Below are 24,983 nucleotides of genomic sequence, written 5' to 3'. Positions count from 1 at the left end.
GAGGATGAGATGGTTGGATGGCCTCACGAACTCGATGGACATGAGTTTGAGTGGACTCCAGGAGTTGGTGATGGACGGAGAGGCCTGGCGTGCTGTAGTCCATGGGGTCACAAAGAGTCAGACACAACTGAGCGACTGAATTGAACTGAACTGATTAAGTGGCTTGATGCTGGAGGTGGAATGGACACATTTTAAAACATTTTAAATCATAAAATATATTTTATAATAAAAATGAATAAAATTAAGCCACTAGAGCTAAAAATTTTAAATTATAAATATCAAACTCACCATGAGGATGCAAAGGCTAACATTTAAACAAGACTTCAAAGAGTCATTCAATGCACAAATATTCCTGGAAAAATTAATTCAATTTGTGTAGTCACCCTGCTTATTTAACTTATATGCAGAGTACATCATGAGAAACCCTGGGCTGGAAGAAGCACAAGCTGGAATCAAGATTGCTGGGAGAAATATCAATAACCTCAGATATGCAAATGACACCACCCTTATGGCAGAAAGTGAAGAGGAACTAAAAAGCCTCTTGATGAAAGTGAAAGAGGAGAGTGAAAAAGTTGGCTTAAAGCTCAACATTCAGAAAACAAAGATTATGGCATCTGGTCCCATCACACACATGGGAAATAGATGGGGAAACAGTGGAAACAGTGTTAGACTTTATTTTGGGGGGCTCCAAAATCACTGCAGATGGTGACTGCAGCCATGAAATTAAAAGACGCTTACTCCTTGGAAGGAAAGTTATGACCAACCTAGATAACATATTGAAAAGCAGAGACAGTACTTTGCCAACAAAGGTCCATCTAGTCAAGGCTATGGTTTTTCCAGTGGTCATGTATGGATGTGAGAGTTGGACTGAGATGTGAGAGAAAGCTGAGTGCCAAAGAATTGATGCTTTTGAACTGTGTTGTTGGAGAAGACTCTTGAGAGTCCCTTGGACTGCAAGGAGATCCAACTAGTCCATTCTAAAGGAGATCAGTCCTGGGTGTTCTTTGGAAGGAATGATGCTAAAGCTGAAACTCCAGTACTTTGGCCACCTCATGAGAAGAGTTGACTCATTGGAAAAGACTCTGATGCTGGGAGGGATTGGGGGCAGGAGGAAAAGGGGATGACAGAGGATGAGATGGCTGGATGGCATCACCGACTCAATGGATGTGAGTCTGAGTGAACTCCGGGAGTTGGTAATGGACAGGGAGGCCTGGCGTGCTGCGATTCATGGGGTCTCAAAGAGTTGGACACGACTGAGCGACTGAACTGAACTAAACTGAACAAAAATACTCAAATAGGGGCTTCCCTGGTGGTCTAGTGGTTAAGAACCCACGTGCCAATGGAGAGGACACAGGTTCCATCCCTGGATGGGGAAGATCCCACATGCCCTGGAGCAAGTAAGCCTGTGGGCCATGACTACTGAATCCAGGCTAAACAGCTCTCTCGTAGCAACTACTAAGGCTGGCACACCCTAAAGCCTGTGCTTCGCAACAAGAGAAGCCATAGCAGTGAGAAGCCTGTGCACCACAACCAGAAGGTAGCACTCTCAGAAACTAGAGAAAGGCCAAAGGCAGAAAAGAAGACCCACCGCAAACAAACAAAATCAAGCAAACAAACAAAACCAAATAATAGATAGTCAGTGGAGGAAAAAAGGGCAAGTTGACACAATGTGTTACAATATCTCTATGTAGTTACAGAACTGGACTTTGACCATAAATGGTAACACCAAAAATGTATCTTACGAGTATCTTCCTAAAACACTTATTAAAATTTGAAAATTAAAATGTTCATTAAAAATTTAATTCTGGAAACATTTTCTATGGTGAACTGAAAACCAGTTCATTAACTCAAGCCTTAATCCCCATAAAAAGGGCATTGTTACTGAAATAAACACTATAGTGCAAAGCAGTTGTCTTCAACAAAGTAAATTTTAAGCATAACTGTAAGTATAGAGAAATTAATTAGTACCAAGAGAATTTATATCTAAAAGGATACAATAACTACTTATAAAGCCATGCTTTAAAAATGAAAAGAGAAGATAAAGGATATTAAATATTTAATATTAAATACATAATGAAAATCTGGAGAAGGCAATGGCAACCCACTCCAGTACTCTCTCCTGGAGAATCCCAGGGACGCGGGACCCTGGTGGGCTGCCATCTATGGGGTCGCACAGAGTAGGACACGACTAAAGCGACTTAACAGCAGCAGCACATAACGAAAAATTTCTATAAGGTTTTTGAGACTCACTGTGTCCGTAGAAATGGGACCCTGAGGCAGGCTAGGGCTGAAGGCCATGAGGTCGGTCTTGGGCGGCCCCTCCCCAGAGCACACCCTCTGTCGCCTCTCCTGAGAGTAAGACCAGCTCTCCACCGCGCTGGAGCACACCAGCCTGGGCTTCCCGGGTCCACACGCGCCCTCGCTGGGCGGCGCCGAGCACCTCAGCGCCGTGTACAGCATCAGCGTGAGCACCAACAGGCTGGACACTGCGCAGATGGCGATGATCAGGTACACGTTCACATCCACTAACGCCGTCTCTGCGCCAGCTGCACCAGACAACGCCCGCGAAGAGGCCTTGGGCGCCTGGCCGCTGTCCTCCAGCGACAGCAGCACGGTGGCCGTGGCCGTCAGCGCCGGCTCGCCGTGGTCTTTCACCAACACCAGCAGGCGCTGGCGCGGCGCGTCCGCCTCGTCCAGGGCGCGCGTCGTGCTGATCTCGCCGGTGTACAACCCCACGCGGAACGGGCTGCTCGCGCCACCCGCCGCCAGCTGCAGCTCGTACGACAGCCACGCGTTGTAGCCCGAATCCGCGTCCACCGCGCGCACCTTCGCCACCACGTGACCCGCGCCCACCGACCGCACCACCACCTGGCTCACCGCACTGGGTCCTCCGCCAGACCCGGGCGGCAGCAGCGCGGGCGCGTTGTCGTTCTCGTCCAGCACGAATACCTGCAGAGTCACGTTGCTGCCCAGGGGCGGCACGCCCGCGTCGCGCGCGCTCACCTGGAACTGCAGCAGCTCCAGCTCCTCGTGGTCTAGCGGCTGCAGCGCGTACACCTTGCCGCTCTCCGCGTGCACCGACACGTAGCTCGACAGTGCCCGCTCGCCCACCCGTCGCTCCACCAATGAGTAGGACACCAGCGCGTTCTCCTGCGCGTCCGCGTCTCGCGCCGACACGGTGAAGATGTGGCAGCCGGGTGGGTTGTTCTCCTTCACGAATACGGTATACTCTGGCTGCGCGAACGCGGGCGCGTTGTCGTTCACGTCGGCCACCTCCACGGACACGCTGGTCGTGGTGGACAAGGCAGGCAAGCCCCCATCTCTAGCAGTCAGTACCACATCATAGTTCGCCAAGAGCTCACGATCCAAGTTGCTGTCCAGCACCAATGAATAGTAATTTTTGAAAGTGGACACCAGCTTGAAAGGAACGTCAGGCGTCACAGAGCAGGTGACCTGTCCATTGGCACCAGAGTCGAGGTCTGATAGACTGATCAGGGCAATGACGGTGCCCAGTGGAGCGTCCTCTTGCACAGGCAGAGATAGGGAGGTTATGACCATCTCTGGGATATTATCATTTTCATCCAGCAGTTTCACTATTACTTTGCAGTGTCCAGTTAATGGGAATGAACTTTTATCAACAGCATCAATGTTAATTTCATATAAATTACAGTCTTCATAGTCCAGTTTTCCTGTAACTGTTATTTCCCCACTATTAGAATTGATGGCAAATTTAGATTTTACATTGTCAAGAACAAGGTTGTTAAAGAGATACATTATTTCCTTATTAATACCCTCATCTGCATCTGAGGCGTTCAGTTTAATAACTAGTGTCCCATTCGGTGCATTTTCCAGTAATCTGACATTATAAATTGATTTATCAAATTCTGGAGCATTATCATTTGCATCCAAAACATTGATCAATAACTGAACTGTACCTGTTAGTTCAGGTTTTCCTCCATCAATTGCAATCAGCAATAAACGATGTTCTTGCGTTTCTTCCCTATCTACTGGTTTCTTCAAAACTAGCTCTAAAAAGTTTGTTTCCTCTTCGTTTGTTTTAACATCCAAGTCAAAATACTCATTTGCTTGTAACTTGTATCTCAATTCTGCGTTTCTTCCGATATCCATATCAGACGCGCCCTCTAGCGGAAACCGGGAATCCGCTCTTCTTGACTCTAGTATAAATAGTGTTTGTTCTTGTCGGAAGAACCTTGGCGGATTGTCGTTAATGTCCTTCACCTCCACCTCCACATGGAACACCTGCAGCGGCCGGTCCACGATCACCTCCAGGTGGATGCTGCATTCCGCTCTCCGCCCGCACAGCTCCTCCCGGTCGATCCGAGAATTCACAAACAAAATACCATTCTGCAGATTTACCTCCAGAAGGTCTCTGCGGCCTTTGGATGCAGTCCGAAACAGGCGAGGCACCAGCTCTGCCAGCTCCAGTCCCAGGTCCTGGGCGATGCGGCCCACGAAGGCGCCGTGTTTGGCCTCCTCGGAAACCGAGTAGTGGACCTGGCTGCTCCCCAACTCCCAGGCTACGAGAAGCAGAATTGATAGCAGCAGACGCTGAGATCCTGGACTTTTTCTCTGAGAATATACCATCGCAAATTTGTATCAACTTTCAAATACCTATTGCACTACCATATAACTCTTGGAAATTTAATTACCAATTTTATACAATTTTGTGTTTGCTCACCTTTTATGCTTCAGCAGCAGAGTGAAAAAATGGAGTGGCTCTTTTCCTTTCTCAGGAAAATAAACTCGCTGTATTCCTTTGTTGTTTAAAAAAAAAAAAAACTAAACTAAACTTGCGGTTTCCAGCGCCATCATGTGGAGGAAAGGGGAGTTATTTTACTTTGTTATGCTTTATTTACCTTACATTCGTTAAATATTTCCCAATTTCAACGACTCATTATATTCCTTATCTCTAATCAAATATATAATTAAATTTTTAATAAAATGTATCAAATTTAATTAAAATATTGCAGAATCAATACTACTCAAGTTGTGACACCCAATCTTTACTAGAATGATTTGTATTGGCCTATTTTGTATATTTAGGGTTTGTATAGTTCCTAATGGACTTTAAAAGTTTTAGATTTTTTATATCTTTCCATATTTAAATATTACTTACTAAAATTACGGATTTTTTCTCTACTGTTTTGATGGGATGTTTGTATACTAGCCTTTATATCACTCATAAAACAAGTTTATATTCCTATTTGCAATATTTAATATTGGCTTTTGTTAAGGTTATTTTCAAAGTAACAAGCTATTTGAGTAGAATTCATATCTGAGTTCCATTTGGAAGTCTGATTTTCAAATTGCTGAAAATTTATTGATTTCCTTTTTCTCTATATTACCTACTTACTTTTAGTGTTACCTCAAAAACTGTAATGTGGACATGACACTATTTGCGACTTAATACATCTAACACAGGACAGCATACAGACAAGCATTTCTTCAAGTTGCTATTGCTGATAAATCAGATTGATATACATTGTGAAAGCACATATATTTTCTTTTATGTTGCAAATTAAAATCCTAATGTTGTTTGTAAGATATACTGTTCTATAAAATATTTGCGTTCCAGCAAAAATTGAAACATGGAAAGAAATCACATTATTAACAAGTTAACTCTGTTAATTTCATCTCATTCTACTGCTCCATTTTATTTGCTACACGGACTTGGACTTCACTTAATAAATATGGCCAATATAAAATAAACCAACTCTTCCTCTTTAAAAAGTTTAACATTCTACTTAAATATATACTCCCTCAGTTCAGTTCAGTCGCTCAGTTGTGTCCAACTCTTTGCAACCCATGAATCCCAGCACACCAGGCCTCCTTGTCCATCACCAACTTCCAGAGTTCACCCAAACTCATGTTCATTGAGTCAGTGATGCCATCCAGCCATCTCATTCTCTGACGTACCCTTCTCTTCCTGCCCCCAATCCCTCCCAGCATCAGAGTCTTTTCCAATGAGTCAACTCTTCGCATGATGTGGCCAAAGTATTGGAGTTTCAGCTTCAGCATCAGTCCTTCCAAAGAACACCCAGGACTGATCTCCTTTAGGATGGACTGGTTGGATCTCCTTGCAGTCCAAGGGACTCTCAAGAGTCTTCTCCAACAACACAGTTCAAAAGCATCAATTCTTCGGCACTCAGCTTTCTTCACAGTCCAACTCTCACATCTAGGCATGACCACTGGAAAAACCATAGCCTTGACTAGAAGGATGTTTGTCAGCAAAGTAATGTCTCTGCTTTTCAATATGCTGTCTAGGTTGGTCATAACTTTCCTTCCAAGGAGTAAGCGTTTTTTAATTTCATGGCTGCAGTCACAATCTGCAGTGATTTTGGAGCCCCCCAAAATAAAGTCTAACACTGTTTCCACTGTTTCCCCATCTATTTCCCATGAAGTGATGGGACCAGATGCCATGATCTTTGTTTTCTGAATGTTGAGCTTTAAGCCAACTTTTTCACTCTCCTCTTTCACTTTCATCAAGAGGCTTTTTAGTTCTCTTCCCTTTCTGCCATCAGGGTGGTGTCATCTGCATATCTGAGGTTATTGATATTTCTCCCAGCAATCTTGATTCCAGCTTGTGCTTCTTCCAGCCCAGGGTTTCTCATGATGTACTCTGCATATAAGTTAAATAAGCAGGGTGACAATATACAGCCTTGACAAACTCCTTTTCCTATTTGGAACCAGTCTGTTATTCCATGTCCAGTTCTAACTATTGCTTCCTGACCCGCATATAGGTTTCTCAAGAGGCAAGTCAGGTGGTCTGGTATTCCCATCTCTTTCAGAATTTTCCACAGTTTATTGTGATCCACACAGTCAAAGGCTTTGGCATAGTCAATAAAGCAGAAATAGATGTTTTTCTGGAACTCTCTTGCTTTTTCCATGATCCAGCGGATGTTGGCAATTTGATCTCTGGTTCCTCTGCCTTTTCTAAAACCAGCTTGAACATCTGGAAGTTCACAATTCATGTATTGCTGAAGCCTGGCTTGGAGAATTTTGAGCATTACTTTATTTATTTATTTATTTTTAGCATTACTTTATTAGCATGTGAGATGAGTGCAATTGTGTGGTAGTTTGATTATTCTTTGGTATTGCCTTTTTTGGGGATTGGAATGAAAACTGACCTTTTCCAGTCCTGTGGCCACTGCTGAGTTTTCCAAATTTGCTGGTATATTGAGTGCAGCACTTTCACAGCATCATCTTTCAGGATTTGAAATACCTCAACTGGAATTCTATCACCTCCACTAGCTTTGTTTGTAGTGATGCTTCCTAAGGCTCACTTGACTTCACGTTCCAGGATGTCTGGCTCTAGGTGAGTGATCACACCATCGTGATTATCTGGGTCATGAAGATCTTTTTTGTACAGTTCTTCTGTATTCTTGCCACCTCTTCTTAATCTCTTCTGCTTCTGTTAGGTCCATACCATTTCTGTCCTTTATCGAGCCCATCTTTGCATGAAATGTTCTCTTGGTATCTCTAATTTTCTTGAAGAGATCTCTAGTCTTTCCCATTCTGTTGCTTTCCTGTTTCTTTGCATTGATTGCTGAGGAAGGCTTTCTTATTTCTCCTTGTTATTCTTTGGAACTCTGCATTCAGATGCTTAAATATTACAAACTCATCTTTGCTTGTGAATATAAGAGGGGCCAGGAAATCAATAATTCTATTACTTAATGCTTTATATGTAAAGCATAAACTCTGAACACATTTTTTAATGTTGGTATAAGTCATATATAGAATTAGATGTATTTTGTGTCCATGTATAAAGCAAATATGGAAAAGTGGTACTATAAAAACTAGCTTGGAAAGAAATAAGATTACTAGAAAATACAAAGTCAATTGAAATTAACTTGCTTCTCAGTATTCAAAACAGTAATGTAAGGACATCAGATAATGTTACTGAATTTGTTTCTGATACAATCTTTAAGAGTACACTTATCATTTCCTTTAGTTTTTGAAAGATTTCTTAGCATTCAGAATATCCAAACACTAAAAAAGCTAAATAGTAATCAAATTTCAGAGCTATTTATCTAATAGTCACTTACAATGATAATTTAAAGTATTTTAATATATAATAAGAACAATTATAATATCTGAGTTGAAAATATCATCAGTTAATGTTGATTCACCTTCTGTTATGAAACCATGATTGATGTGGATCTACAAAACTACAATAAAAAAATTTACTGTTGAGAAAAGTAAACATTAAGTATTTAAAAGCCAACTGATAGTGTGATATTAACAATGCATGCATAGTATTTTACAGAATATTTTCAGTAAATATTTAAAACTTTAAAAAATATACTCAATGGAGAAAATGCCATCAATAGTATCATATGTTTCTTTCAGCTTGTAATTTTTTCACATAAATATATACAGGAGAAAATAAGACTTTTGGCTTTTGAACTGTCTTCATATCTTTTAGATTGCAGAGTTTTAAAATTATCCCTTGCATTTGTCTTTCATTGCTCAACTCTTGTTTTGGAGGTTATTTTTTCAACAAGTATAGCCTCTTTACTTGTAATTCCATGAAATCTATAAATCTTTCTCCAGTCCATTCTTTCAATTAAATATTATAGATTATTACTACATAGTTTCTGGAAAATTTTCAGTTATACTTATGTATGTCCCACGGCAGAACTAAGACTCCTTTCCTGACAATGAATTTAGATTAAGGAAACCAAATAGTATTTTGAGGTATCCCTACTTAATTTAATGAGGAACATTCAGGAAGACAGTACACTAGAAAATTTAATTTTGTATTGGAGTCTAGATGACTTTCATTTCCTACAAAACTCCAGAATAAAATTTTAATAAGCTATATTTCTCACCTATGTGTAGAAAATTATGTAAGTCTACCACACTGTTGAGATATAACAGGTGAAACTGAAGGAATCTTTTAAAAGTTTGTAAACAGTTCATCCTCCTGCATCAAATGTGAACAAAAAGTTTAATTATATGTAGAAAATAATTTATCCAGTTACCTTACATAATATGCATATGGTACATATTTTTACATTACTTTTGTAATGGTTCAACCTCCCAACAAAATATTGTGCTAAAATATTTATGTTATATACACATTCTGAGGAGACCTGAGAAATTTTAAAGTACCTCTGAGGGAATAAGGAAGCTAAATTAAGCATAGTTTTTACTCACAATCCTATTGCCTTCATTATTCCCAAATGAGCTCATTTAAAAGTGGAAAGAGACAATGAGCTAAATTTAAGCACTTTTGGTTCTATTATATGCATTCATATTAATATTCATGTGGCCTCAATTTTTGTGTGTGTCTCCAGGCCACAATTCAGTCTTTATTAAATTGAAAGAAATTACAATCTCTGAGGTCATATCTTTTAAAATTCTAGGCCAAGTGAGTGGAAACTTGATGAGATGCAAGATTCTTAAAGCATTAGTAAATATCCAGGATGAGAAAGAAGAAGGGAAACTAAACAGTAAAAAAATAAATAAATTCAGTAAGCTTGGGTCTTATAAACAAAGGAAAAAGGAAAGGAGGACAGAAAAGGGGTTGAAATAAAGTACAAAGTCCTTATTCTACTAACTTTGTATGAGACTACAAAATAGACCTTAGGTTCAGTAGAAGAGATAAAAATAAAATCTTCAGAAAATTTGTAGTGACAGACATCATTGTAGTAGATAAAAAAGGAAAAGATATAAAATATTTACCTCAATTCAAACTTTTCCATAAATTTCTAAACACATATCTATCAGGTATTTATAAATTCTTTATCCATCTTTAGAGTAATGTAACTACATCTAGAATAGTTACCACTTCTCATGTACAATACCCAGAACTCAATACAAAATTATCAAGCTTACTAAGAAAGAGAATCATGAGAAAAAGTGAACAATAAAACCCACAAACAGATGATCCAATTATTAGACTGATATGACAGACCATAAATAAACTGTAATTAAGGTACCAAAATAAATACATAATAAATTATTTCACCATAAAAATATAATCTATATTTTAAAAGAAAATTATAATTCTAAAGCTAAAAAAGATAATAATCAATGTTTAGATTCAATTGATGACTTAATAAGAAGAGAAATTTGCTGAAGTAGAAGATTGGTCAAAATAAAAATATCAATCAGGTAATAGCAAAAATGATGCTGAAAAAATAGAAGGGAGCATAGAAGATATAAGTGATATGGTGAAAAGATATAACACACCTATTCCTTGACTTAAAGAAGAGAAAGAGAGAAAAACATGAGGCAGAAGCAATATTCGAAGGCAGACTGCTGGAATTTTTCCTATACTGATGAAAGACATCAAACCACATATTCAAGAAGCTTTAAAAACTGCAAACAAGATAAAAATCAAAGAAAACTAAAACTGAACATAAAGCCCTTGAAAATAAAAAACAAAGAAAAATTTTACAAACCAGCTGGACAGGGAAAAAATGGTTTTACTACCTGAACAATAAACTTGACAGCCATCTTCTCAAAAGACTATGGAATGTCATCTTAAAAGCCATGGGGTGGGGGGAAATAAGTTACAACCCAGAACTTGATACTTAACAAAACTATTTTTCAGAAGTGCTGGCAAAATAAGCATATTTCTCATATACCAAATATTAGAGAATTCTTTACCACCACTAAAAGAAATATAAAATAATTTCTTCTTTAGTTCCCTAACCAGGGATTGAATCTGGGCCCTCAGGAGGGAAAGCACAGAGTCCTAACCACTAGACCACCAGGGAATTTCCTCATAAGTACCATTATTAAAGAAAATAATTTAAACTTAGAGCTGATATTTATTATGATCACAAATGGCAATTATTTAAGAAAAAAATCTTATGAAAGAGGAATAGGACCTCTACACAGGAAATTATAAAATATTAAGAACTGTTGTCAGTTATTTAGATAAACAGAGCATGCTCATGAAGTGAATGTCTCATGATTGTGAAGATGTCAGCTGGTTTCATGTACAATGCCCAGAACTCAATACAGAATTATCAGGTTAATATAGCTAATTATCCTGACAAAATTATCGGGATAATTATCTATTATCTCAATAGATACAATGCAATCCAAATCAATACCTCACCAAGTTGTTTTTATGGAATTAATATACAAATCTAGATTGAATTAAAGAGACAGCATGGCATTAATGGAAAAATCAGTCAAATTGATTATAAAAACAAAAGTAAAAAGACTATGGTTATTTAAGGAACAACTGTGGAACTAATTTTTTTTAATGGTCTTGCCTCAGCTGAACATGTTTGGCAAAAGTTAAGCTTGATCCTTGGGTCTCAGCAAAGACAAAAAATTAAAATTGATTGCATATGTAATGTGAACAAGAAAACAAAAGACACACAAAATTATCTTCAGAGGATAGAATCAAGAAAAAAAAAGATAAATTGAACTTAACTAAAATGAAAATTCCTATTCACCAAATGACAAAAGAATGATAAGACAAGTTAGTGTGGAACAATGCAGAAAATCAAGAAAGGGGTCATATCCAGAACATAAAACTTTTCAAAAAGAAGTAGAAGGAACTTCCTTGGTACTCCAGAGTTGAGAGTCTGCCTGCCAATGCAGGGGATGTGAGTTGGATCCCCGGTCCGGGAAGATTCTACATGCCACAGGGCAAATAAGCCCGTGCACCACAACTACTGAAGCCCTAGTGCTCTAGGGTCTTTACTCTCCAACAAGAGAAGTCAGTACAATGAGAAGCCCATGCACTGCAACTAGAGAGTAGACCCCCTCACCACACCTAGAGAAACCCTAGGTGCACCAATGAAAACCCAGTGCAGCCAAAAATTAACTTAAAAAAACAATAGAAGAATATAACAGAATAGGAAAATAGGCAAAAGACTTGAACACTTATTGCTCAGAATAGGATATTAAAATGGCCAATAATAATACAAAAATGTGCTCAATCTCAATTACAAATTGGGAAACATAAGCACATCTAGCAAAATGGCAACAATGGAAAGCAACAATGCCAAGTTTTCCAGATGATGAAGAGCAACTGAAACTCATACAGAACTAGCAAAAGTGTGAACAGGTAAAAGCATTTGGGGAAACTGACATCAATTAAAGATACCAATTGATTGACATTATCAATTAGTGATACCAAGGGAACATTTCATGCAAAGGTGGGCACAATAGAGGACAGAAATGGTATGGACCTAAACAGAAGCAGAAGAGATTAAGAAGAGGTGGCAAGAATACACAGAAGAACTATACAAAAAAGATATTCATGACCCAGATAACCATGATGGTGTGACTAACTCACCTAGAGCCAGGCATCCTGGAATTCGAAGTCAAGTGGGTCTTAGGAAGCATCACTACAAACAAAGCTACTGGAGGTGATGGAATTCCAGCTGAGCTATTTCAAATCCTGAAAGATGATGCTGTGAAAGTGCTGCACTCAATATGCCAGCAAATTTGGAAAACTCAGCAGTGGCCACAGGACTGGAAAAGGTCAATTTTCATTCCAATCCCAAAGAAAGGCGATGCCAAAGAATGTTCAAACTACCATACAATTGCACTCATCTCCCACACTAGCAAAGTAGTGCTCAAAATTCTTCAAGCCAGGCTTCAACAGTATGTGAACCATGAACTTCCAGATGTTCAAGCTGGATTTAGAAAAGGCAGAGGAACCAGAGATCAAATTGCCAACATCCATTGGATCATAGAAAAAGCAAGAGAGTTCCAGAAAAACATTTATTTCTGCTTTCTTGATTACGTCAAAGCCTTTGATTGTGTGGGTCACAGCAAAATGTGGAAAGTTCTTAAAGAGATGAGAATAACACATTACCTGACCTGCCTCCTGAGAAATCTGTATGCAGGTCAAGAAACAACAGTTAGAAATAGACATGGAACAACAGACTCGTTCCAAATAGGGAAAGGAGTACGTCAACGTTGTATATTGTCACCCTGCTCATTTAACTTATATACAGAGTACATGATGATGCGAAATGACAGGCTGGATGAAGTACAAGCTGGAATCAAGATTGCCGGGAGAAATATCAATAACCTTAGACATGCAGATGACACCACCCTTATGGCAGAAAGCAAAGAACTCAAGAGCCTGTTGATGAAAGTGAAAGATCAGAGTGAAAAAGTTGGCTTAAAATTCAACATTTAGAAAACTAAGATCATGGCATCTGGTCCCATCACTTCATGGCAAATAGATGGGGAAACAATAGAAACAGTGAGAGACTTTATTTTGGGGTGCTCCAAAATCACCACATATGGTGACTGCAGCCATGAAATTAAAAGTCGCTTGCTCCTTGGAAGAAAATCTATGACCAACCTGGAAAACATATTAAAAAGCAAAGACACTACCCTGCCAACAAAGGTCCATCTAGTCAAAGCTATGGTTTTTCCAGTAGTCATGTATGGATGTGAGAATTGGACTATAAAGAAAGCTGAGCACCGAAGAATTGATGCTTCTGAACTGTGGTGTTGGAGAAGACTCTTGAGAGTCCCCTGGACTGCAAGGATATCAAACCAATCAATCCTAAAGGAAATCAGTCCTGAATATTCATTGGAAGGACTGATGCTGAAGCTGAAACTACAATACTTTAGCCACCTGATGAGAAGAACTGACTCCTTGGAAAAGACCCTGATGCTGGGAAAGATTGAAGGCAGGAGGAGAAGGGGAAGACAGACGATGAGATGGTTGGATGACATCACCAACTCAATGGACATGAGTTTGAGCAAGCTCTGGGAGCTGGTGAAGGACAGGGAAGTCTGGCTTGCTGTAGTCCATGGGGTCGCAAAGAACCAGACATAATTGAGCAACTTAACTGATCAATTAAAGGAGAAGATAAGTACAGAGCCTATGTTCACTAATCTCCATCTTAGCTAAATAATACAGAAAAGTTTGTAAATAGGCAATGAAAATTTTACAAATATACTGAAGGCAGCATTAGGTAAAATAGATACAAAGAGAAACAATGTGAAATTCTCAACAGAGTAGTTCAGTTCAATTCAGTCGCTCAGTCGTGTCCAACTCTTTGGGACCCCATGAATTGCAGCACGCCAGGCCTCCCTGTCCATCACCAACTCCCAGAGTTCACTCACACTCACGTCCATCCAGTCAGGGATGCCATCCAGCCATCTCATCCTCTGTCATCCCCTTCTCCTCCTACCCCCAATCCCTCCCAGCATCAGAGTCTTTTCCAATGAGTCTCTCTTTGCATGAGGTGGCCAAAGTACTGGAGTTTCAGCTTCAGCATCATTCCCTCCAAAGAAATCCCAGGGCTGAGTAACACATACCCTATTCCTAAAACATACTAAAGAAAGAAAAAACTATTAGAGATAATAAATTAAATTAACTCCAAGTACTTAAGGCAATATGGATGATTCCACAGAATAGTGAATGATAAATATGAACACAGAAACACAAGCACACATACAACACATTTTGTGCAATTCCATTTAGAAAAATTCAAGAAGCAAGTAAATATTAATCAGCTATAAAATTAAAGCTGTGGCTACATATGGGGGAAGAGGGAAAAGATACTTGGGAGGTACATTTGAGTGTCTTCTGGAGTGAAGGTAACAGTTTTCACTGTCAAATAGTTGATTAAGCTGTAGTATTGTTTACTTTTCAGTGATTTTATAGGCAAATAACAAGAAAATGCTTTCTAAAAGTTGATTACAACTGAAAATAAAGATAAACATAGAAATCACAAAATTTATAACCCTAGTTATATAAATATGCATTGAATAATGATTATTAAAAACAAAACATGTATTGCTTTGGTGTCCCATTACTCTAAAAGGTTTCAGTTTAAAAGGGGATGAAAGAAAAAGTAAACAAATTTAGATCAGAGAAATTTAATTTTGAGAAAGTTTTTAATTAAGAAATTGATAGAATTAAAGAATATCCAGATTTCAGAGTAAATAAGGATATTTATAAACTAACCTTTGGAAGAGAATCCACAGTTGCTGGCTGCTGATCCTCCCTGTCCCCAGAGTCCGGAACACTGGGACTGAAGGCCATGAGGTCGGTTTTGGGCGGCCCCTCTTCAGAGCACACCCTCTGCCGCCTCTCCCGCGAATAAGACCAGCTCCCCACCGCGCTGGAGCACACCAGCCTGGGCTTCACCGGCCCGCACGCGCCCTCGCTGGGCGGCGCCGAACACCGCAGCGCCGTGTACAGCATCAGCGTGAGCACCAAAAGGCTGGACACCGCGCAGATGGCGATGATCAGGTACACGTTCACACCCACCAGAACGGCCTCCGCTTCAGAGGCGCCAGACAACGCCCGTGAAGAGGCCTTGGGCGCCTGGCCGCTGTCCTCCAGCGACAGCAGCACGGTGGCCGTGGCCGTCAGCGCCGGCTCGCCGTGGTCCTTCACCAGCACCAGCAGGCGCTGGCGCGGCGCGTCCGCCTCGTCCAGGGCGCGCGTCGTGCTGATCTCGCCGGTGTACAGCCCGACGCGGAACGGGCTGCGTGCGCCACCCGCGGTCGGCTGCAGCTCGTACGACAGCCACGCGTTGTAGCCCGAGTCGGCGTCCACCGCGCGCACCTTCGCCACCACGTGGCCCGCGCCCACCGAACGCGCCACCACCTGGCTCACCGCGCTAGGGCCTCCTCCTGGCCCGGGCGGCAGTAGCGCAGGCGCGTTGTCATTCTCGTCCAGCACGAACACCTGCAGCGTGACGTTGCTGCCCAGGGGCGGCACGCCCGCGTCGCGCGCGCTCACCTGGAACTGCAGCAGCTCCAGCTCCTCGTGGTCCAGCGGCTGCAGCGCGTACACCTTGCCGCTCTCCGCGTGCACCGACACGTAGCTCGACAGCGCGCGCTCGCCCACCCGCCGCTCCACCAGCGAGTAGGACACCAGCGCGTTCTCCTGCGCGTCCGCGTCTCGCGCCGACACGGTGAAGATGTGGCAGCCGGGCGGGTTGTTCTCCTTCACGAACACCGTGTACTCGGGCTGCGCGAACGCGGGTGCATTGTCGTTCACGTCGGCAACCTCCACGGACACGCTGGCTGTGGTGGACAAGGAAGGCAACCCCCCATCTTGAGCGGTCACCACCAATTTATAGACGGACACTTTCTCGCGATCCAAGGTGCTGTCCAAAACGAGTGAATAGTAGTTCTTGAATGTGGACACCAGCCTGAAAGGGACGTGGGGCGATAGGGTACAAGTCACCTGCCCATTGACACTGGAGTCGAGGTCAGACAAACTTATCAAGGCGATGACGGTGCCCAGTGGAGCGTCTTCCCTAATTGGGAGTGACAAGAATTTGAATTCCATTACCGGGGCATTATCATTGGTGTCTTCAACTTCCACCATAACTGTACAATGTCCAGAAAGTGGCGGCTGCCCCTTATCAATGCCCTCTACAAGAATTTCATAGGATTTGGTTTCTTCAAAATCAATATATCCCTTTACCATAATTTCTCCAGTAATTGGATCCATGTAGAATTTGGATTTCACAATGGGTAAAATATCAGCTGAGAATGAATAAATAATATTCCCATTCAAGTCTTCGTCTAAATCTGAGGCGTTAAGTTTAATTACCAACGTTCCGTTAGGAACGTTTTCTAGTAATTTCACTTCATAGAGTGTTCTGTCGAAAGTTGGGGCGTTGTCGTTGGCGTCCAGCACTCTGACAAGTAATTGAACAGTGCCAGTCAGCTCAGGTTTGCCGCCATCAGAGGCGGTAAGCACTAAAGAAATCTCCGGAGCTTCTTCTCTGTCTAAAGGTTTCCTTAATACCAGCCCAAGACGTTTTACCCGCTCCTCATCAGACGGTTTTTCCAACGAGAAATATTCATTGGTACTCAGCCTGTAAATCAGCAGAGCGTTGGCCCCAATGTCTGCATCAGCGGCGCCCTCTAGCGGAAATCGAGAGTCAAGCGGCCTGGATTCAGCCATAAACAGAATCTTTTGTGTTCCTGGGAACACAGGAGGATTGTCGTTAATGTCCTTCACCTCCACCTCCACATGGAACACCTGCAGCGGCCGGTCCACGATCACCTCCAGGTGGATGCTGCACTCCGCACTCTGCCCGCACAGCTCCTCCCGGTCGATCCGAGAATTCACAAACAAAATGCCATTCTGCAGATTTACCTCCAGAAGGTCCCAGCGGCCTTTGGAGGACACACGAAACAGGCGCGGCACCAGTTCCGCCAGCCCCAGTCCCAGGTCCTGAGCGATTCGGCCCACAAAGGTGCCGTGTTTGGCCTCTTCCAGGACAGAGTAGCGGACCTGGCCGCTCCCGGCCTTCCAGGCTGCGAGGAACAGAAGTGAGAGCAGCAAACGCCGGTATTCCTGGCCAGTTCCCCAGGAAAACTCCATCTCATGTCTTCAGGGTTTTGTTCTCATGAAGAGAGTCTTGTTTCCAAACGAAGCACTACCTCCTGACCGTTCAGTCCAATGCCATTGCAGCCTCCATTTTTTCAGTGGTGGATGTAGCTTCTTTACCATAAGAACAGGAGGGATTTCTTTCTTTCTTCTTTTTTTTTTTTTGCTTTATGGTGTCAATTTTATGGCACAGAGCGACATCATGTGGCTCAAAACCGTAAGTAACAGATTCTGGAAATACATACTGTGAACTGCTAAGTCTTCATTTTTCTTTCCGCCTTTGCGTGGATTTTAATGCCCTTGGAGAATAGAATCACATTTTATACTACTGCAGTACACATTCTGCGCTACTGATTGACTGAGTGTGATCCTTAATTTCACCACAGGAGCAGATTTCACTTCAGTGGAAATACTTTTTTCATACAAGTTTTAAGTATTTACAGAGACCCAATTGTAGTTAACATAACACTTTAAACAGTTGGCAAAGTGTTGGCTAGGAAAATGTGACATTTTTGTGTTCCTGAGAGTGAAGAAAGGTAGTCATTAACGATGACACTATTCATCATTGGACTTTACATTCTGGTTATTAAAGGCTTCAGAGAATACATCTCTAGGAAAACTCTGATCTCAGAGATAGGTAGTTGAAAGGGAATTTCAAAAAATATTCAAACAAGGAAGCAAAGACCATCAGCACTTAATTGAGAGTCTTCCTTAAATAATGTAATGGCTGAGGGCAATGAAGCTTTAACAGGAAAGTAGGATATTGCAATATACAATTTGTGTTGGAAAGTATTCCAAATAATTTCATTCCCTGGAACCCATTCACCTCCCATGAACAACACTGGTATTCTCATTGTGGTTCTCATGGTTTATAAACACTTGCTTATTCTTCAGGACCTAATATGCCTCAACTTCTGTTTCTCCTACAGTGCTCATATAGTCTAGCCAAGGTGGACAATTTCCTGCTTCCAATAATATTTTTTGCTAAACAAATATACTCATTTCATTCTCTGCCTAAGTAATATCCAGCATTTCCAAACTCTTCTAAAAGCAGTCTTCCCCCATTATATAACAACTTAAAACTTCCTTGACCAATAAAGACTTTCACAATTAAGCCAATTGGGCAAGCATCTTTACTTTCTTTTATACTATAGCATCTAGATCAATCACATTGGCCATTTATACATTAATTTCTCTTTTGTAGGTATTTGGGTGTATGTATCTAATCATACATTTTTGAAATGTAAACTTTTAAAGAGAATATTTTACCATAATATTTTAACATTCAGAATACTTATTGAGTAGTTAGTGAATACTTACTGAATAGAATAGTTTGGTTGTCTTCTATTGCTTAATAAAATGCACTAAATTAAGGTGATCATGTAGCTAGTTAAGAAAATATGATGTCTCAGCAACATCTATAACTTTTCAGAGATAAAGGAAATATTTTCCTTAGGCAATGCTCTATGTAAGATATATTTCACATGCCATATTGAAAACATGGATTTCAGGTTAGTTTTCTTTCCAGTTCTTGGCAAGCATGATCCTTGAGACATTAATAGTTCTGATGGTCAATAAGGCATTCCGAAATAATAGAGCACAATGTATTCTCCACACACACACCCCAATATAGAAAGACATAATGGTAGTTATTTTCAAACTTTGACTCTCGTGTTCATAAGCCACGTACTCCATAGTTGTCTAGGACAAAAAACATCAGTCTAAGACTTTGGACTCCAAAATCACTGTAGATGGTGACTGCAGCCATGAAATTAAAAGACGCTTACTCCTTGGAAGAAAAGTTATGACCAACCTAGATAGTATATTCAAAAGCAGAGACATTACTTTGCCGACTAAGGTCCGTCTAGTCAAGGCTATGATTTTTCCTGTGGTCATGTATGGATGTGAGAGTTGGACTGTGAAGAAGGCTGAGCGCCGAAGAATTGATGCTTTTGAACTGTGGTGTTGGAGAAGACTCTTGAGAGTCCCTTGGACTGCAAGGAGATCCAACCAGTCCATTCTGAAGGAGATCAGCCCTGGGATTTCTTTGGAAGGAATGATGCTAAAGCTGAAACTCCAGTACTTTGGCCACCTCATGCGAAGAGTTGACTCATTGGAAAAGACTCTGATGCTGGGGGGGATTGTGGGCAGGAGGAGAAGGGGATGAACGAGGATGAGATGGCTGGATGGCATCACTGACTCGATGGACGTGAGTCTGAGTGAACTCTGGGAGATGGTGATGGACAGGGGGGCCTGGCGTGCTGCGACTCATGGGGTCGCAAAGAGTTGGACATGACTGAGCCACTGAACTAACTAACTAACTAAGACTTCCCTGGCAGTCTAGTCATTAGGACTCTGCACTTCCACTGAAGGGGGCAAGGGTTGGATCCCTGGTTGGAGAACTAAGATCCCCAGCATGTGCATGGTGAAGCCAAAAAAAGAAAACAAAATTAAATCTAGTGAAACTGGCCCTAGGCTCCCATTCTAGGAAAAGCCAGACTCATTGCCACCATCACTTTTTTCTGAATTAAAACACAAATCTGAAAACATAAAACTAAAACTAAAGTAGTTTCAGTTATAGGACCCAACCTGTAGATTTGTGAAAAATGATTGGTATTAAACACTGAAACAAAGTAAAAAATAATCCTTGACCATTTACTCTATTTTGCTAATAATTAAATAAATAGATAAGGAATGCAGAAGAATAGAAAGGATATTTGGGAACTATTCAGTATTTACCTGATACAGTAGCAACACATCTCTAAAGGGCAAAATTTGAAAGTTTTAGAAGTGTCTTATTAGCTGAGACTCATGTTAGTCAAGAATTTGAAGAGGAGAACTGAATCTGAAGACTGAAGTCTCATATCCTGGAAGACAAGAACTCTGGACGACCCTATTATTTACAACAGGATGAAAATGATACCTAATAAAATAAATAGTGAACTGAGGTTGAACATGCTGTGGCTCATATTTGATGGAGAGGGAGACACAAAGGACAGAGCCAGAAAGTGGAAATGGAAGTGGGAAAATGCAGGATTATCTATTTTATATGTTAGCCTCTGCTACAATGTCATTGAGTATTAACCAGGTTTCACCAATGAAACTTGAACAAGGAAGTAGAAAGTTGTAGAGTACATACTTTGTATAGAAAAGTATTCCATACAATTAGAATGGAATACATGGGAACACATTCCCCTACCATGAGAAAGATTGGTGTCTTCATTTTTATCTCTAATGGTTTAAAATACTTGCCCATTCTTCAGTCACTAACATGCCTAAGCTTTAGTTTCCAGTGGCAAAGAAACATCAATGGGAGTCCACCAACTTACTAGGAGAACTGAACAAATATCAATGAATGGTATGAATGGAAAATAATTTTACTTCCAGTTATTTGGAACTTTGTACTTACTATATGACACACATTAATGGATTGGTATTCAGAGGAAGGTCACCAATAATGACATTGAACTTTTTGGATATTAGCATCCTTAATATTATATGTAAAAGAGATTAATGACAATAAGTTTTGCTAGTAAAATAGCTTTAAAATTAGATGTACAGTATTTTTCCAACACTGTGCAGGTAGAAAATAATACTTCTTAACAAGACTAATAATACTCTTCCAAAAGCAATATTTTCTAAATGATTATATAGTAAAGTGAATATTAAAATTTCACTTCCTGTTGATTTCTTAATGCTTACTAATAAAAAGTAGCAAGAAACTGAAGATGAAAAAGATACAATTCTAAAAGCAATAAATTTAATATTCTAGCTTTTTTGCCCAATTGGAAAACTAGGAACAATACACAGTATTGCAAAATGTGAGCACAAAAATTAAAACATCATGTTCAAGTAGAAAGAGGAAGTGAGAATCCAAATAAATAGATAAATGAGTAAAGGATCTATAGGAGAGAACAGGTTTAATAAACTAAACGGGCCAGTGACATTTGGACAAACATCTAGGCCAAATTTCACATGAGAAGTATCATTAGCTATTGAAGCATTGTACAGGAATTAGTACACCACAGTTCAAGTCAAATATTGTAAACAATGCAAAATACCCTGGAAAAATCTATTTTTTCTATCCAGACTTTTAGCAATATAATAATCCTCCAGCAATTTTTAAACACTGGCAAGTATGGTACTCATAACTTATTGCTGATTTGGTTCAAAATCATTCATTAGTCACAACAAATGCAAAACTTTTAACCACAAAACAAATGCTTGGAAAAGTCTACTGCCAGAAACAAGACTAATTACTGTTAAAAATGCTTCCAAAGAAGCAGAAATAGTCAATTAAGAACAAAGACATCTTTGAAAGGATTTTTTAAAATTACTCACTTTGGCAGGAAGATCAGTCTCTACATCCAGCTGCTCTTCTCTGTCTCCACTAATGGGACCAGGTGGAAGACTAGGACTGAAGGCCATGAGGTCGGTCTTGGGCGGCCCCTCTCCAGAACACACCTTCTGCCGCCTCTCCCGTGAGTAAGACCAGCTCCCCACCGCGCTGGAGCACACAAGCCTGGGCTTCACCGGCCCGCACGCGCCCTCGCTGGGCGGCGCCGAACACCGCAGCGCCGTGTACAGCAGCAGCGTGAGCACCAACAGGCTGGACACCGCGCAGATGGCGATGATCAGGTACACGTTCACATCCACCAGAACGGCCTCCGCTTCAGAGGCGCCAGACAACGCCCGTGAAGAGGCCTTGGGCGCCTGGCCGCTGTCCTCCAGCGACAGCAGCACGGTGGCCGTGGCCGTCAGCGCCGGCTCGCCGTGGTCTTTCACCAGCACCAGCAGGCGCTGGTGCGGCGCGTCCGCCTCGTCCAGGGCGCGCGTCGTGCTGATCTCGCCGGTGTACAGCCCGACGCGGAACGGGCTGCTCGCGCCACCCGCCGCCAGCTGCAGCTCGTACGACAGCCACGCGTTGTAGCCCGAGTCGGCGTCCACCGCACGCACCTTCGCCACCACGTGGCCCGGGTCCACGGACCTCAGTACCACCTGGCTCACCGCACTGGGTCCTCCACCTGGCCCGGGCGGCAGTAGCGCAGGCGCGTTGTCGTTCACATCCAGCACAAACACCTGCAGGGTCACGTTGCTGCCCAGGGGCGGCACGCCCGCGTCGCGCGCGCTCACCTGGAACTGCAGCAGCTCCAGCTCCTCGTGGTCCAGCGGCTGCAGCGCGTACACCTTGCCGCTCTCCGCGTGCACCGACACGTAGCTCGACAGCGCGCGCTCGCCCACCCGCCGCTCCACCAGCGAGTAGGACACCAGCGCGTTCTCCTGCGCGTCCGCGTCTCGCGCCGACACGGTGAAGATGTGGCGGCCAGGCGGGTTGTTCTCCTTCACGAACACCGTATACTCTGGCTGCGCGAACGCGGGCGCGTTGTCGTTCACGTCGGCCACCTCCACGGACACGCTGGCCGTGGCCGACAACGAAGGCGAGCCCCCGTCCCTCGCGGTCACCACCACCTCATAGTTCGCCACGCTCTCGCGATCCAAGACGCTGTCCAACACGAGTGAATAGTAATTCTTGAAGGTGGACAGCAGCTTGAAGGGCACATGATGAGTCAAGGTGCAGGTCACCTGCCCATTGGCACTGGAATCGAGGTCGGACACGCTGATCAGGGCGATGACTGTGCCGACTGGAGCATCTTCTAATATAGGTAAAGAGAGTGATTTGATAACCAACTCGGGTACATTATCATTCGTGTCCAAAATTTCCACTAGAACCGTGCAGTGATCTGCCATTGGGGGAGTTCCTTTATCTGTTGCCTCTACCTGTATTTCATATAACTTAGTTAACTCAAAATCTATGTCACCCTTTACAATGATGTATCCATTAACGGGATCTAAATGGAATTTCGACAGAGTATCTGCTGATGTGTCTGTATTGAAAGAATACACAATGTCCTTATTTATTCCTTCATCCGAATCAGAGGCGTTAACAGTCACTACTAGGGTACCATATGGAGCATTTTCAAATAATTTGACTTTGTAGATCGTGCTCTCAAACTCCGGAGCATTGTCGTTTACATCTAGAACGGTGATCTTCAGTTGAGTAGTACCAGTGAGTTCTGGTTTCCCACCGTCAACTGCAGTTATAAGTAAGTGATGCTCAGGAGTGTCCTCTCGATTTAAAAGTTTTTTCAGCACAAGTCCAAGGGATTTAATTTCCTCATTATTTCTTTTTACATCCAAGGTAAAATATTCATTGGAGTTAAGCCTGTAAGTTAATAAAGAATTAGCTCCGATATCTGCATCTGATGCGCCCTCTAGCGGAATCCGAGAACCAGGCGGCCGGGATTCATAAATAAACAAATTTTTTACTGCCATTGGAAAAACCGGTGGGTTGTCGTTAATGTCCTTCACCTCCACCTCCACATGGAACACCTGCAGCGGCCGGTCCACGATCACCTCCAGGTAGATGCTGCATTCCGCCCTCGGCCCGCACAGCTCCTCCCTGTCGATCCGAGAATTCACAAACAAAATGCCATTCTGCAGATTTACCTCCAGAAGATCCCCGCGGTCTTTGGACGCCACCCTGAACAACCGCGGCACCAGCTCCTCCAGCTCCAGTCCCAGGTCCTGCGTGATGCGGCCCACGAAAGTGCCATGTTTGGCCTCCTCGGAGACCCAGTAGTGGACCTGGCCGCTCCCGGCCTCCCAGAATAGAAGAAACATTACCGAAAGCAGTAGTCGGCAGTCTCCCTGACCTTCTCTCCAGGAAAGTACCATTGCAAGCGTTTTCCAAGTATTGGGTCGCTTTTGCAACGATCAAAATTTTGAAAATACTTTTAGTTCCTTATTCTTCATTTCATAAATAATCATTCCATGCCCGTATTTCACAGATGGTGAGGAAAAGCAGCATCTTACTACGTAATGAATGCTGTATTTCTTCTGTGGTAAAATACCTTGTGGTGGACAGCGACATCATGTGGCTAAATGTGTAGGTATTAAATAAATCTATCTTTTCCTTCCATTGAACTTCCCTCAATTTTTTTCCTTGTTAATTTCCTTCCCACTCCTCAAAGTCTTCATGTATTTTTTCAAAATATATGCTTAGAACTTTTCTACTAATTCGTGACTTTCAATTAGGCCAGTCCATTCCATACAGTTAAATATAGTAAAATAGTGATTATTGTTTTAACAGTAGTGGACATCTATTGGAAATATTTCCCATATGACAAGTGCTATTCCATTTGTTTTAACAGGGTTATCTCATTAAATTCTCACAACAACCTTCTGAGGTAGGTATTAATATGATTCAGTTTTTAGAAACACTGAAGTGGAAACATGTACAGGTTAGTAACTTAAAAAATAATATTGACTTGTGGTGTTGAGTGGGATCTCAATCTACTTCAAGATTCATGACTTTAACCACTTGACCACAAAGTCTACATTTTACAGAAAAATCAGGCCTTTGATATTTGTAACCATTAAAACAACAAAACTGATAAAAATGTGTGTATATATATATACACACACACACAATTTACTTCTATATTATTATGGCAATTTGTTACTTTATAAAATATGTTCACTTATATTTCTTCCTTTATAGAATGTCTACAAACCATTCTTGTGTCCTTTATCCAACAACTGCATCTTTGTTAGCTGTCTCAACTATTGTTTATATAAAGATTTCACAAGTCAGTCTTAT

General features: G+C 41.8%; 3 protein-coding genes across 3 annotated transcripts; all 3 read right to left on the bottom strand.

Annotated features, from left to right (window-relative positions):
• Positions 1-2,160: 2,160 nt before the first annotated feature.
• LOC138086298 (protocadherin alpha-5-like) lies at positions 2,161-4,605 on the bottom strand. The gene has a single exon (XM_068981089.1). It carries the CDS (start codon positions 4,603-4,605, stop codon positions 2,161-2,163), a length of 2,445 nt encoding a protein of 814 aa, XP_068837190.1.
• Positions 4,606-14,920: 10,315 nt separating this feature from the next.
• On the bottom strand, positions 14,921-17,317 carry LOC138086297 (protocadherin alpha-4-like). The gene has a single exon (XM_068981088.1). It carries the CDS (start codon positions 17,315-17,317, stop codon positions 14,921-14,923), a length of 2,397 nt encoding a protein of 798 aa, XP_068837189.1.
• Positions 17,318-21,619: 4,302 nt separating this feature from the next.
• On the bottom strand, positions 21,620-24,058 carry LOC138086648 (protocadherin alpha-3-like). The gene has a single exon (XM_068981491.1). It carries the CDS (start codon positions 24,056-24,058, stop codon positions 21,620-21,622), a length of 2,439 nt encoding a protein of 812 aa, XP_068837592.1.
• Between the last annotated feature and the right edge of the window lie 925 nt (positions 24,059-24,983).

Source organism: Capricornis sumatraensis, chromosome 9 (assembly GCF_032405125.1).
Source record: "Capricornis sumatraensis isolate serow.1 chromosome 9, serow.2, whole genome shotgun sequence".
Classification (NCBI taxonomy): Eukaryota; Metazoa; Chordata; class Mammalia; order Artiodactyla; family Bovidae; genus Capricornis; species Capricornis sumatraensis.
Note: the sequence above shows the minus strand (reverse complement) of the source record. Positions and strands in the feature narration are given on the sequence as shown.